The sequence below is a fragment of the Geotrypetes seraphini genome, chromosome 2 (genome assembly GCF_902459505.1).
Source record: "Geotrypetes seraphini chromosome 2, aGeoSer1.1, whole genome shotgun sequence".
Lineage (NCBI taxonomy): Eukaryota > Metazoa > Chordata > Amphibia > Gymnophiona > Dermophiidae > Geotrypetes > Geotrypetes seraphini.
Window position 1 is genome coordinate 267369542 of NC_047085.1, and position 12844 is coordinate 267382385.

At 41.4% G+C, this 12844-nt stretch overlaps 1 protein-coding gene across 1 annotated transcript in view; it reads right to left on the bottom strand.

The window, feature by feature from the left end:
- Positions 1–1735: 1735 nt before the first annotated feature.
- Positions 1736–12844, bottom strand: part of GALNT12 (polypeptide N-acetylgalactosaminyltransferase 12) — a 221892-nt gene continuing 210783 nt past the window's right edge. Inside the window, exons 9-10 of the mRNA XM_033929610.1 lie at positions 5282–5437; positions 1736–2799 (exon numbers count right to left, since the gene is read on the bottom strand). Of these exons, the coding sequence (XP_033785501.1) occupies positions 2659–2799; positions 5282–5437 (297 nt within the window). The 3' untranslated portion in view covers positions 1736–2658. The remainder of the gene's footprint in view (positions 2800–5281; positions 5438–12844) is intronic.

Below are 12844 nucleotides of genomic sequence, written 5' to 3' on the forward strand. Positions count from 1 at the left end.
GCGCTACCACCTCCTTTTAAGCAGGCGGTAATTTTCGGCTAGTGCACGTTAATCTTGTGCGTGTGCTAAAAATGCTAGCGCACCTTAGTAAAAGGAGCCCATAGGATGAAGTTAAGAGGTGATAGGCTCCGGAGTAATCTATGGAAATACTTTTTACAGAAAGGGTGGTAGATGCGTGGAACAGTCTCCCAGAAGAGATGGTGGAGACAACGACTGTGTCTGAATTCAAAAGGGCCTGGGATAGGCACGTGGGATCTAGATGGGCCATTTGGTCTTTATCATGTTTCTATATATACATCCACTCATTAAACAAAGTCAAGGCCATAATTTATTACAGGAGTTTTTATTTGATATTTTGCAATTATCCCAACTTCCAAAATTGTAAAAGTGCATAAAAACATTCCAAACATGATTTGTACAGTATCTTATCAAGAAAATACACACCTCATCAGCTGCTTAGACCCAAATTATTCAATAAATAAGCCCCTAGAAAATCTGCATATAAGACATATTTCATACTTTAGAAATTCTTGTTAATATCTCAAAGAAAATCATTTTACATTTTTATAAACATTTTTTCTTAACCAGTCATAACAATATTCATTTTTTTACCCAAATCCACAGAAAGGTAATGCATGTCATAAAATTTTATGATTTTTTAAAATTTACAAACTGCATATGCCTGTCATATAAACTGCAAGGAATCTATTATTTTCTTACAAAATTCTCTCTCTAGTTTGTAAAGAAACTCAATATTTATCATCAAACAATTTGGAGCCTTTTCAATTCATCAACTTATATAATATTCTATATTAAGGGATCCTTTTACGAAACCACGTTAGCGGCTTTAGCGCGCACGACTTTTCATCACGCACTAATCCCCGCGCTAGCCGAAAAACTACCGCTTGCTCATTAGGAGGCGGTAGTGGCTAGCGCAGCCGGCGGTTAAGTGTGCCCTATTACGCGCGTTAAACCGCTAACGCACCTTCGTAAAAGGAGCCCTAATCTTTTATAAAATATTAATTTATTGTTCAAAGTCAAACTTAGAAACATCAAATAATAGAAAACTGCTCCCCAAACCTGAATTTAAATACTGCGGTATAAACATCATTTTTGTGTTCAAAACATTTTAAAACTGAACTATTAGACCATTTATGGCAGGAGCTGACCAATTTTTTTAATAAAAAATACTTTTAGGTCAAATATAGTATTAACTACTCTGCATTATCTTACAACATCAAAGGCATCATTGTGGTGTGTAGACAATGACACGGGGCCAAATTTTTCCCCAGCCCCGCAGGAACTCATTTTCCCATCCCATCCCCACAAGTTCTTTTCTTATCCCTGCCCCATTCCTGCAAGCTCCGTCCTCATCTGCACAAGCCTCAGACACTTTAAAATCATAAGTAGCAACATTTTAGAACTCAGATTGTGATGTCATAATGCCTCGTTCCACCAATGCCTAAGCTCCGTCCTCATCTGCACAAGCCTCAGACACTTTAAAATCATAAGTAGCAACATTTTAGAACTCAGATTGTGATGTCATAATGCCTCGTTCCACCAATGCCTAAGCTCCGTCCTCATCTGCACAAGCCTCAGACACTTTAAAATCATAAGTAGCAACATTTTAGAACTCAGATTGTGATGTCATAATGCCTCGTTCCACCACTGCCTAAGCTCCGTCCTCATCTGCACAAGCCTAAAACACTTTAAAATCATAAGTGTTCGAGGCTTGTGCGGTTAAGGCAGAGCTTACAGGAATGGGACAGGGACAGCAGCAAAACTCACGGGGATGGGATGAGGAAATTGAGTTCCTATGGGGACAGGGACAAATTTGTCCTCGTGTCATTCTCTAATGGTGTGGTCTGTATTAATAGAAAAATATATGCTCTAAAGTAAGTAGCAGATACAATTAGTGCAATGAGTAACCAGTCTAAACACTACAAAGTCACCAGTGATAGTAGCTGCCAGAGAAAGAGTCCAGAGGAATGACAGGTTTGTGCAAAAGCAGGCGTATGACAAGACAGACTTCAATGCTTTCAGGGACAGGATGTATCACCATGTAAACAATCTGATGCAATTGCCACATTTTAACCTGAATAAGTTTATTTGATGTAGGGGGCAGTTTAGGCCAGATTCTATAAAGGATGCCTATATTAGGCTCAGCTATGGGCCCTATTCGCAGATGCACAGCGATGCCTAACCATAATCCGTGTGCAGCCCAAATTGTTTTAATTAGTTAAATGGTGTAGTAATTGGCTGCACTATTGAAGTTAATTAATAATTTTTTTAAAAAACCTAAGAGTTCTGCACATAAAATAGAGTGGCACCTAGCAACACCTAAGTTGAAGTGTCCTCCGATATCTACCTGAAAAGTGGACATGGTTAGGGGCAGAGAATAGGCATGGTTGACTTAGGCACTGGTAAATTAAGTCAAGCAATACCTGGCCTAAGGTACCGGCGCCTCCTCTAGGATACTGAACGATGCCTAAACACCACTAGGTGGGATTGTATAAAGGACGCCTAGCAGTTGATTGACAACCACGCTTAGGCATTCTTTATAGAATCTGGTCCTTTGTGCGTGGTTCTTGAGTTATTTGGCCATTGATTATTAAGATGATATTTAGTCTTTTATAACATCTCTGTAGAAGATGTTGTTTACATCAGTCGCTCTTTGAAGAACCATTTCTGGTGGTCTGAGTCTGTGCAATCTTTTAGTATCGGTGCTGGATTACCATCAAGAGCATTAGCAGTAGCATGAAGACACTTCTGAGTCTGGGTATGGAATAAAGAACCATCCTGAAAAATATACACATACTTAGTAACTACCACAGATTAGATGCTTAAATAAGGGGGTTAAGATTTTTTAAAAGGCAACAGTATAATCATAAAGGGAACTGTTTGAGAGATTATGGTTACTACTATACTGCTAATAAAACAAGACAAACAAGGAGAGAAAAAGTCTCAACAGATCTGGATCTCTTAAGAATGACGAAAGGTAGTCTGACAAATGTACAGTGGTACCTCAGTTTACGAGTGCAATGGTTTGCGAGTGTTTTGCAAGACGAGCAAAACATTCCCAAAATCGGCGCCTCGGAAACCAAGCGTGGCTCGATTTACGAGCGCCCCCCCGCGATCCGCCACCCTCCCCCCCGCCGCGATTGGGCATCTCCCTGCCGCTTCTTACCGTCTTCTGGGCCTGGGCAGTGGCACCGGCATGTCCTGTGGGTTGGTGCCGGTGCCTGAAGATCTGCCTCCTCTTCTTTCTGGGCCTTGAGCATCTGCGCATGCTCAAGGCCTGCGAGTTCATATTCTCTCCAACGTGAACTCGCAGGCCTTGAGCATGCGCAGATGCTCAAGGCCCAGCAAGAAGAGGAGGCAGATCTTCAGGCACCGGCACCAACGCACAGGACATGCCGGTGCTGGTGCCCAGGACCAGATAACGGTAAGAAGCGGCGGGGGGGGAGGGGGGGTGCCCAATCGCAGGGGGGGATGCCGGATCACGAGGGTGGCCTTCGGGGGCAGCAATGCCGGTTCTCGGGGGGGGGGGGGGGGCGGAACGTATCAAAGCGAGTTTCCATTATTTCCTATGGGGAAACTCGCTTTGATAAACAAGCATTTTGGATTACGAGCATGCTCCTGGAATGGATTATGCTCGTAATCCAAGGTACCACTGTATTTTCAAAACATAACAAAACGAATGGCATGCTATACATTGCACCTATTTCTCCTACCAAGTTAAGCTAAATAACATTAAGGAGTATAAAATTCACAAAACTATGACTGTGTTATAGGGATTACAAAAGCAGCCAAGACAGCATTCAGGCCCAGATTCACTAAACGGTGCCAATATCAGCGGCTGCCTATAAAGCGGCCACCAATCACATGTCAATCACATCACAGCGCCGTATACTGCTTTGCGCTTCCGGGAAAGATAGGCACTGGAAATGTAGGCCAGGGTTTTCCAGGCCTACATTTCCGGCACCTATCTTTGTTGTGAATTGCGCCTCTGGCATTAGACACGCCCATAGTGGCATTAAGCACTGTAAAGTGCATACGTAGGCGTGATGCCAGTGCGTATTATTTAGGTGCTGGTGGGCGCTTTAACTGTCCTGTTTTTTTGCTGTTTTAAACGGCATTTGTCAATTAACTTAGGTGCCGATAGGGTGCTTATTTAGGTGCCATTTCTAGAATTTCCCCCTCAGTGCCTCTACCATCTTGTTGACTTTCAGCCTTGCAACCATACAACATGTGATCAATTATACAAAACTGACTTTTTAACAGTCAAGAAACGATATACAAATAATCAACGAAAATTAAGACACAAATTTACTGGAAATCATTCATTTAACCCTTTAATTGACAGATGGTGAAATGACTGCTTTACATAACTTGATATAACAGGCATTTTGAGATGTAGGTCTCCCATAAGAGCCATAGAAGGCATGTTGCTTCTGAGCAACAAGCCAAATAAAGGGCTAAAATATTTTGCATCTCAATGTACTTACAAATAAACCTCATTTAGAGATAAACCATGACATTTAATTGAAATAAAGAGACACACTTAGGCAATGAAGTACCTATATTTCTATTATTTTTTTAAATTTCTTTTACTTAAGCAAGAAAAAAAATCAGCCTTCTTTCCTGTTGATATAATGTAGTTGGCGATTAACAGAAATTGAGACTACCTCAGGGGCGGCCCTGAGCTCCAGAGAAAACTATGCAGGTTGGCTAACAGGTATCCAGTGGGAATGGCCTGTCAGCTACAGACCAAAGTCTGTGAATTCTCAAGATGGCAAAGCTTTAAAATCGCTCCAAGCACCAAATTACCCAAAAAAGGGATGAAATACATCAAATTAAAAATAATAAAATGGGGAGAGCAGAACAAACACATCTGCAGTCATGGGTACAGAAGGAAAGAACTGAGGGTGGAACTAGAGAGCCCAGCAAAATACAACTGAGGCAGAGTGAAAAATCTGGAGTGGATTCCTTCTGCAGCATGCGGCTAAAGGGAAATAACCCTACTGTCTAGTATGTTTCACCTATTGCACTGGAAAAACCATGACATTTAATTGAAATAAAGAGACAAACATAGGCAATGAAGTACTTATATTTGTATTTGCAACAATAATTTTGTTTTAATTTCTTCTATTTAACCAAGAAAAAAATGTCAGCCTTCTTTCCTGTCGATATAATGTAGTTGGGAGATAAAACTACAGACCTCAACTAAGAAACCCTATTGCTTGAAATGCTTAAAACTACAAAATAAATAAATAAATACCTCTTTGAAAATGAATTTCTGATTATCAGGGACATTTTGGCCCTCGTCCCGGCACAAATATATTGTGAGATAGTTTGTCCCAGCATCAACTGCTGCACAGGCTTCAGGATGTCGGGTGTTGTAACGGATTTCATTATTTAATGTATATTCAAAAAACTGCAAGAGATCGTTTGCATGTTAAATTCACATATTAAGCAGAGGTGAAATAGTAAAGTACAATAAGAGGTTGACATTCAAAAACCCATTGAAGGGCTAACAATATGTGATACGTTGTGTGTTAGAATGGCATGACAAGCATCAGCACACAGTGTTTTAAAGCACTTGGTAAAAAAAAAAAAAGATTACTCCAAGTTCCAAGTTTTATTAAAAATTTGATTAAACGCTTATATAATTTCTAAATGATTTACATTAAAAATATTAAAATAGTAGATTACAAAGAAACATATAAACAATACAAATATTGATACTGACTTACAAGAAACAAAAGGAAAGAAAGGGAAGAACTACAATTTTTAAATGCAAAGAAACTTTCAAGGTAAACACATTAAGGGGGGGAGGGATAGATGACCCATCACATTGAGGAATGTGTGCTGCCAGAACAAAAGCAGTGATAGTCTGATGTGGTTTCCCAAACTGGGCATATATACGTAGGATGATTGATTTAGTATAAACGTGTGCATATAAGTAGGATGATCAATGTGTCAGTAACATATGTAGGATGACTGATTATGGCATAACCATGCTGGTATTGATAACTCTATATCAGGGGTCCCCAAAATCCCTCCTTGAGGGCCGAATCCAGTCGAGTTTTCAGGATTTCCCCAATGAATATGCATGAGATCTATGTGCATGCACTGCTTTCAATGCATATTCTTTGGGGAAATCCTGAAAACCCGACCGGATTTGGCCCTCAAGGAGGATCTTTGAGGACCCCGCTCTATATTGTAAAACCACCACAGAGCTCTGTATTTCAATATAGAGCCCAAGCATTGTAACACCTCACAGAAGCTCTTTGTAACTCTAACGGTCTCCTTATGAAGGTAACTCAAGAGAGGAGGAGGGCTGGCCATTGTGATTAAGGACTTTTTTGAATTTGCATACCTCGACTCCAAACATAGGGACAACCTGGAAATTCTATCATACCAAATCAACAATACACTGAAAGACCCTCTCACATGCATCCACTTTTACGTCCCCTCGGTAAGTGGACCAAGGCCCAACAAGACTTCTTAGACTTCGTCCTCAGAAACTCAATCTCCTCCCCTTACTATATCCTTCTAGGAGACATTAATCTACCTAGAACTCACTCACACACAGACTTGTCAAAGACCTCTTCAATTTTCTACAGTCCCTCGGGTACTCCCTACCCTCACCTTCACCCACTCACCAGAAAAGACACTATTTAGACCTCATCACCACAATGGTCCCCCAGAATAGCACTGCAAGAAGAGAATTGGTCTCTCTCACTTTGGTCTGACCACTTCATGTTCCGGTTTAACCTACTCTGGCAGGAAGCCAAACAACATGCTCCCAAGCCAATAAAAACCACAAACAGACAGAAGTCACATTAAAGCACCCTCCTTCTGGTCTGAATTCAAAGACTTGAAGAGTTCTCAAACCTGCTAGACTTCTATGCTACCTGGGATAAAATCAGCACCAATGTCTACGACAGACTCGCCCCCAAATCCCTGCAAAAAAGATGGATCTGCAAGTCTGATAAATGGTTTGACAAAGAGCTCCGCGACCTAAAACTCAGTCTGCTGCCTGAAGAGGACATGGCACAAAGATCAAACCCAGGTCAACAAGGGACACTAGTGTGAACAAGTACACAAATATAAACAAATGTTCAAAGAAAAGTGCAACGTCTACTACTCCCAGCTGGTGTGTGACCATCAACACCAAGGAACTCTTTTAAAATAGTGTCTAAAACCAATACCACCAAACTAGTCTTAGCTCCCCAAGAAGAACCTCCTCCAGTAAATGAACTCGCTGATTACTTCTGTTCAAAGATCCAGTCTCTCCACATTAAGTTCAATCCCTCCCCACAACACACCTGAGAACTACCTATGTGCAATCTCTCCTCAGAGACACACTGTAGACCTAATCTGGGAAACATTTGCCACCCCGACTTCAAACTGTTCCAGAAATTCTACGCCAAATATGTGCATGGACAATGCCCACCTGAGATAATTCATCTCAACCCCCCCCTCCGCCCCACTTTTTAGGGCTTACTTTTCAACTGGACTCAAAGCTTAACAATGGCACATTCCCAGAGAGCAAAGATAACAACCATTACCAAGAACAAGAAGCAGCCATCTCTTTTTTTTTTTTGTGAAACTACTGGAAGGACCAGTGTGTCATCAACTGCTCAATTACCTAGAAGAGCGAGATATACTTCACGACTCCCAATCTGGCTTTTGGTCACTATTCATCACAGAGATAGTTCTAGCCTCAAAAACGAATGACATGTACCAACTCTTCAGCAGAGTGCTCTTATACTACAATTCGACCTAAGCTCTTATACTACAATTCGACTTAGTAGACCACCAAATACTTCTTTCATGCCTGGATACTATTTGCATCACAGGAACTGTTCTAAATTGGTTTAAGGGCTTCCTAACCAGTCACTCATACCAAGTCTTCCGCGATGACAAACTTTCCCCAGTCTGGACCACTCCGTGCGGAGTTCCGCAAGGTTCCCCACTGTCTCCGATCCTGTTCAACATATGTTTGCTGGGGAACCACCTAGCCTCATTAGGAGTTAAAAGCTATAGTTATGCTGATGACATCACGGTCCTTCTCCCAATACCCACTCTGAGTTCAAAGGAATCAAAGCAAATCAAAGGGGTTATCCAAACAACGGAAGACTGGATGATGAAATACAAACAAACAAAACCTTGAAAAAATCAAGTTCTTCCTCGCAAGTCCTTCGAACCTCAATGAGGAAAACATCACAATCAGGAGTATATCCCTACCACTACAATCCACTATTAAAATCCTAGGAGTGACTCTAGACCAAAAGATGACCATGGAAAACCAAATTGCCGCAATGATTCACAAAGGCTTTGCAGAACTCTGGAAACTACGATCAATCCATTCCTACTTTGACACCCTTCCTTTCCAAATCCTATGCCAAGCTCTGATCCTCAGCATGCTAGACTACTGCAACTTCATTTATATCTCATGCTCCATGAAATACTTCAACAGACTCCAGACGATTCAGCACACAGCTGTGCGCCTTATCTTTGGCCTAAGGAAAACTGACCACATCACACTTTACTACAAGCAACTGCACTGAGACCCAATCACTATTCAAACTGGGTTGCTTCATGTACAAGGCTCTTTATGGCCATCTACCAAACTTTTTTTTTTAAATTTATTATTTATAAGTTTTCAAAAATACAATTCAAGATTAAACTTGTACAGAAAGCGATTTAAAAAGAAAAATAAAAGGAGTGATTAAAAAACCATTTCAAGAAGAAACAAGAAAAGTAAATATTAGCTTAAATCAGCTCAAGTCCACAATAAGATCCAGGATGTAATATAAACGGAATAATTAAAGAAAACTAACATAAGAAGCATGGTGCAAGATTAACTGAAATACAGGCGTCTAATACATTCTATAGCCCTCATTTCTTTTCCTTCTCCAGACGGGATAAAGAGAGAAAAGTCATCAGCTGGAAAAGCTCGAAGAAAACATATTTTTGAGAATTATACTGAATTATACACTTGCAAGGGTGATGAAGATAAAAAGTTGCCCCAAGAGCTGTAACTCCAGATTTTAATAGAAGAAATTATTTTCTGCGCCTTTGTGTGTCTCTTGCCAAATCAGGAAACATTTGTATCTTGAAACCAAAAAATTATCTTTCTTTGTTCTTGAAGAAAAGTCTCAAAAGAATATTTTTATCCAGTGAAGGGCTAAAAGTCACTACTAACGTTGCTGAGATAGCAATTTCCTTATCTGATAACTCAAGTAAGGCTGATACATTTATTGGCCCTTGACTTTTTTCCTGTTGCTGGTTCTGATTTTTATTTGGCTGGGCCAAAGTAATAATAAGTAATAAACCTGCGTGAATAGAGGTAATGAATCCTCGGGCACTTCCAATATCTGCAACAGATAGCATTTTAACATTTCTTGTGGAGTAACTGTTGCAATTCTGGGAAAATTAATTACATTACATTACATTAGTGATTTTTATTCCGCTTGTACCTTGCGGTTCAAAGCGGATTACATAAGAAGAGAACTGGACATTTCCAGGATGGTACATGACAATAGAGAATACAGTTTGAGGATAGAGACTTAATAACAGAATGATAGTAAAGACTTAATAACATCGGAAGATGTTTTGGACGGCAGTGTTTTGGTTTCTTAGGGGATGGGGTGAGGGAGATTAGGTAGATTGTATATGCTTTTTGAACAGCAGTGTTTTGATTTCTTTACGGAATGTCTTGAGGTCTGATGTTGTGGTTAACAATCTGGTGATGGAAGGTTCGAGTTTTGCAGCATGTGTTGCCAGGAGGCTATCATAAAGCTTTTTGCGGTGAGTACCCTTGAGTGGTGGGTATGTGAATGATGTCAGTGTTCTTCTTGTTCTGGTTGGAAGGTTACGGTTTAGGCGGTCATTTAGGTAGGTGGGTGCAGTACCGTTAATTACTTTGAAGAGTAGACAGTATAGTTTGAATTGAATTCTGGCTCGAATCGGTAGCCAGTGTGAGTCTAGGTAGGCATTGGTGATGTGGTCAAATTTTCCGAGTGAGTAAATTAGTCTAAGGGCTGTGTTCTGAACAGTTTGAAGTTTTTTGATCATGTTTGTGGGGCATGGTAGATAAAGGATATTGCAGTAGTCCACGAGACCTAGTACCAGGGATTGTACAATTATCCTGTAGTGTTCTTTGTCAAAGAATTTCCTTATTTTTCTTAAATTGCGCATTGTGAAGAATGCTTTTTGGGTAGTTTTGTTGATTTGGGTCTGCATAGTGCAGCATCTGTCTATCAGCACTCCCAAGATTCTGAGTGAGGTCTGGATTGGGTATTTGGTTGCTTTAATTTCTAGGTCTGTTATGGATGGGTTTTTGTCCGTTTCAAGCATTAGGAATTTGGTTTTGTCCGAGTTTAGTTTCAGTTTGTGGTTTGTCATCCATTTTTCTACTTCTTCCAGAATTATTTCCAGGTGTCCTGTTGAGGTGTGGTCTTGGATTTCAAAGGGGAGGAGAATAGTTATGTCATCTGCGTAGCTGAATGATGTTACATTTAGGTTGTCTAAAGTGGTGCCGAGGGAGGAGATGAAGAGATTGAATAGAATGGGCGATAGTGGTGACCCCTGCGGGACTCCGCATGGATTTGACCATGGGTTAGATTTCGTGTTATTTGTCTTAACTCTGTACGTTCTTGTTTTAAGGAATCCTTGGAACCAATTAATCCGTCTAAGATTATTACTCCTAGAGAAATTTTCAAATGTCTCTATCTTCCTTCTTAGGTTAACATTATCCTTCATTAGTGTCTCTTGAATATGTTTAGAAGATTTAAATTCGTCTTTAATATTCTGCAAAACAGTCTTTTAATCACCAATGTCCTGTTTTATTTGAACAATTTCTTTTTCTTGCTCTTTTACTTTCCCATCCATCTGCCTGTATCTAATATTCACAATTTTAACTAAGTTGGCAACCAGATCCCACAAAGTGTCCAAAGTAACTTCTTGGGGTTTTACAATAATAGAACACTCATCGTCCACTCTCTTGGGAAGGTTCAAACCCCGATGTCACAATATCCTCCTCCATGTTCAGGCTCCGTTGGAGAACCTGGGAGCCTGAATTGGCAATTGCCATACCATTCCCAGTATCCTCTGGGGGAGACCGCAAGCCAACTTCCGGGTGCTTCTCAACCCCCGGGGAGCTGGTGGCTCGAGGATTAGGGGGAGGTGCTCTCACGTCGGGACTCAAAGTAGTCTCAAAAGCCTGTAGGGATGCCTCCATTCCGTTCCCTTGGAGTGTCTCAAGAGGGGGTATCACCGACAATGCTGGGGATGCTCTGCATCCACCTCAGCAATTCCTCAATGTTGCCGAAGGTAGCTGTTCCGGAGCGTCGCGAGGCTCCAGCGACGCTCTTACCTCTCCTCTTTGGCATATCAAGGTATGTATTCTAAAGAAATAGCGTCCAAAGAGCATTTAAAGAGAAAACTTCCATGGGCGGTTACTCAGTTAACTGCATTAGCGTCCATCTTGGATCCCCCGTCCAGAATATTATCCCGGCCATCTACCAAACTACATGACTGAAGTATTTGAGTTTGTCTACCCCAGCCTCGCCTTTAGTGCTCCAACTCCATCTTCAATGACCTGGAGGAAGGAACATCCAGTGAGATCATCAAGTTTGCAGACGATACAAAACTATGCCGGACGATCAGATCGCAGGAGGATAGAGAGAAACTCCAGAGCGACTTGTGTCGGTTAGAAACATGGGCGGAGAAATGGCAGATGAAGTTCAATGTGGAGAAATGCAAGGTAATGCATTTAGGCAGTAAGAATAAGGAATACGAGTATACAATGTCAGGTGCAACTCTGGGGAAGAGTAAACAAGAAAAGGACCTGGGTGTACTGATAGATAGGACCCTGAAGCAGTCGGCACAATGCGCGGCAGCGGCAAAGAAGGCAAATAGAATGTTGGGCATGATAAAGAAAGGAATCTCGAGTAGATCGGAGAAAGTTATAATGAAACATAGAAACATAGAAGATGACGGCAGAAAAGGGCCACAGCCCATCAAGTCTGCCCACCCCAACAACCCTACCCCCTTGAATTTACCCCCCTAGAGATCCCACATGTGTATCCCATTTCCTTTTAAAATCCTTCACGCTGCTGGCCTGAATCACCTGAGGTGGAAGTTCATTCCAACGATCGACCACCCTTTCGGTGAAGAAGAACTTCCTGGTGTCGCCATGAAATTTCCCACCCCTGATTTTCAGCGGATGGCCTCTTGTGGCAGAGGGGCCTTTAAAAAAGAAGATATCATCTTCCACCTCAATACGGCCGGTGATATATTTAAACGTCTCTATCATGTCTCCTCTCTCTCTACGTTCTTCAAGTGAATATAGCTGCAATTTATTCAGCCTTTCTTCATACGGGAGGTCTTTGAGTCCCGAGACCATTTTGGTGGCCATTCTTTGAACTGACTCAACTCTCAGCACATCCTTTTGGTAATGTGGCCTCCAGAATTGTACACAATACTCCAGATGAGGCCTCACCATGGATCTGTACAATGGCATTATAACTTCGGGCTTCCGGCTGATAAAACTTCTTCGGATGCAACCCATCATTTGTCTTGCCTTTGATGAAGCCTTCTCCACTTGATTGGCAGTCTTCATGTCTTCGCTAATGATCACCCCCAAATCACGTTCCGCCTTGGTCCTAACTAAGGTTTCACCATTTAGTGTGTAAGTTTTGCATGGATTCCTGCTGCCGAGGTGCATGACCTTACATTTTCTAGCATTGAAGTTTAGCTGCCAAGTCGAGGACCAATGTTCCAATAGAAGTAGGTCCTGCGTCATACTGTCTGGTAAAGTGTTCTCACT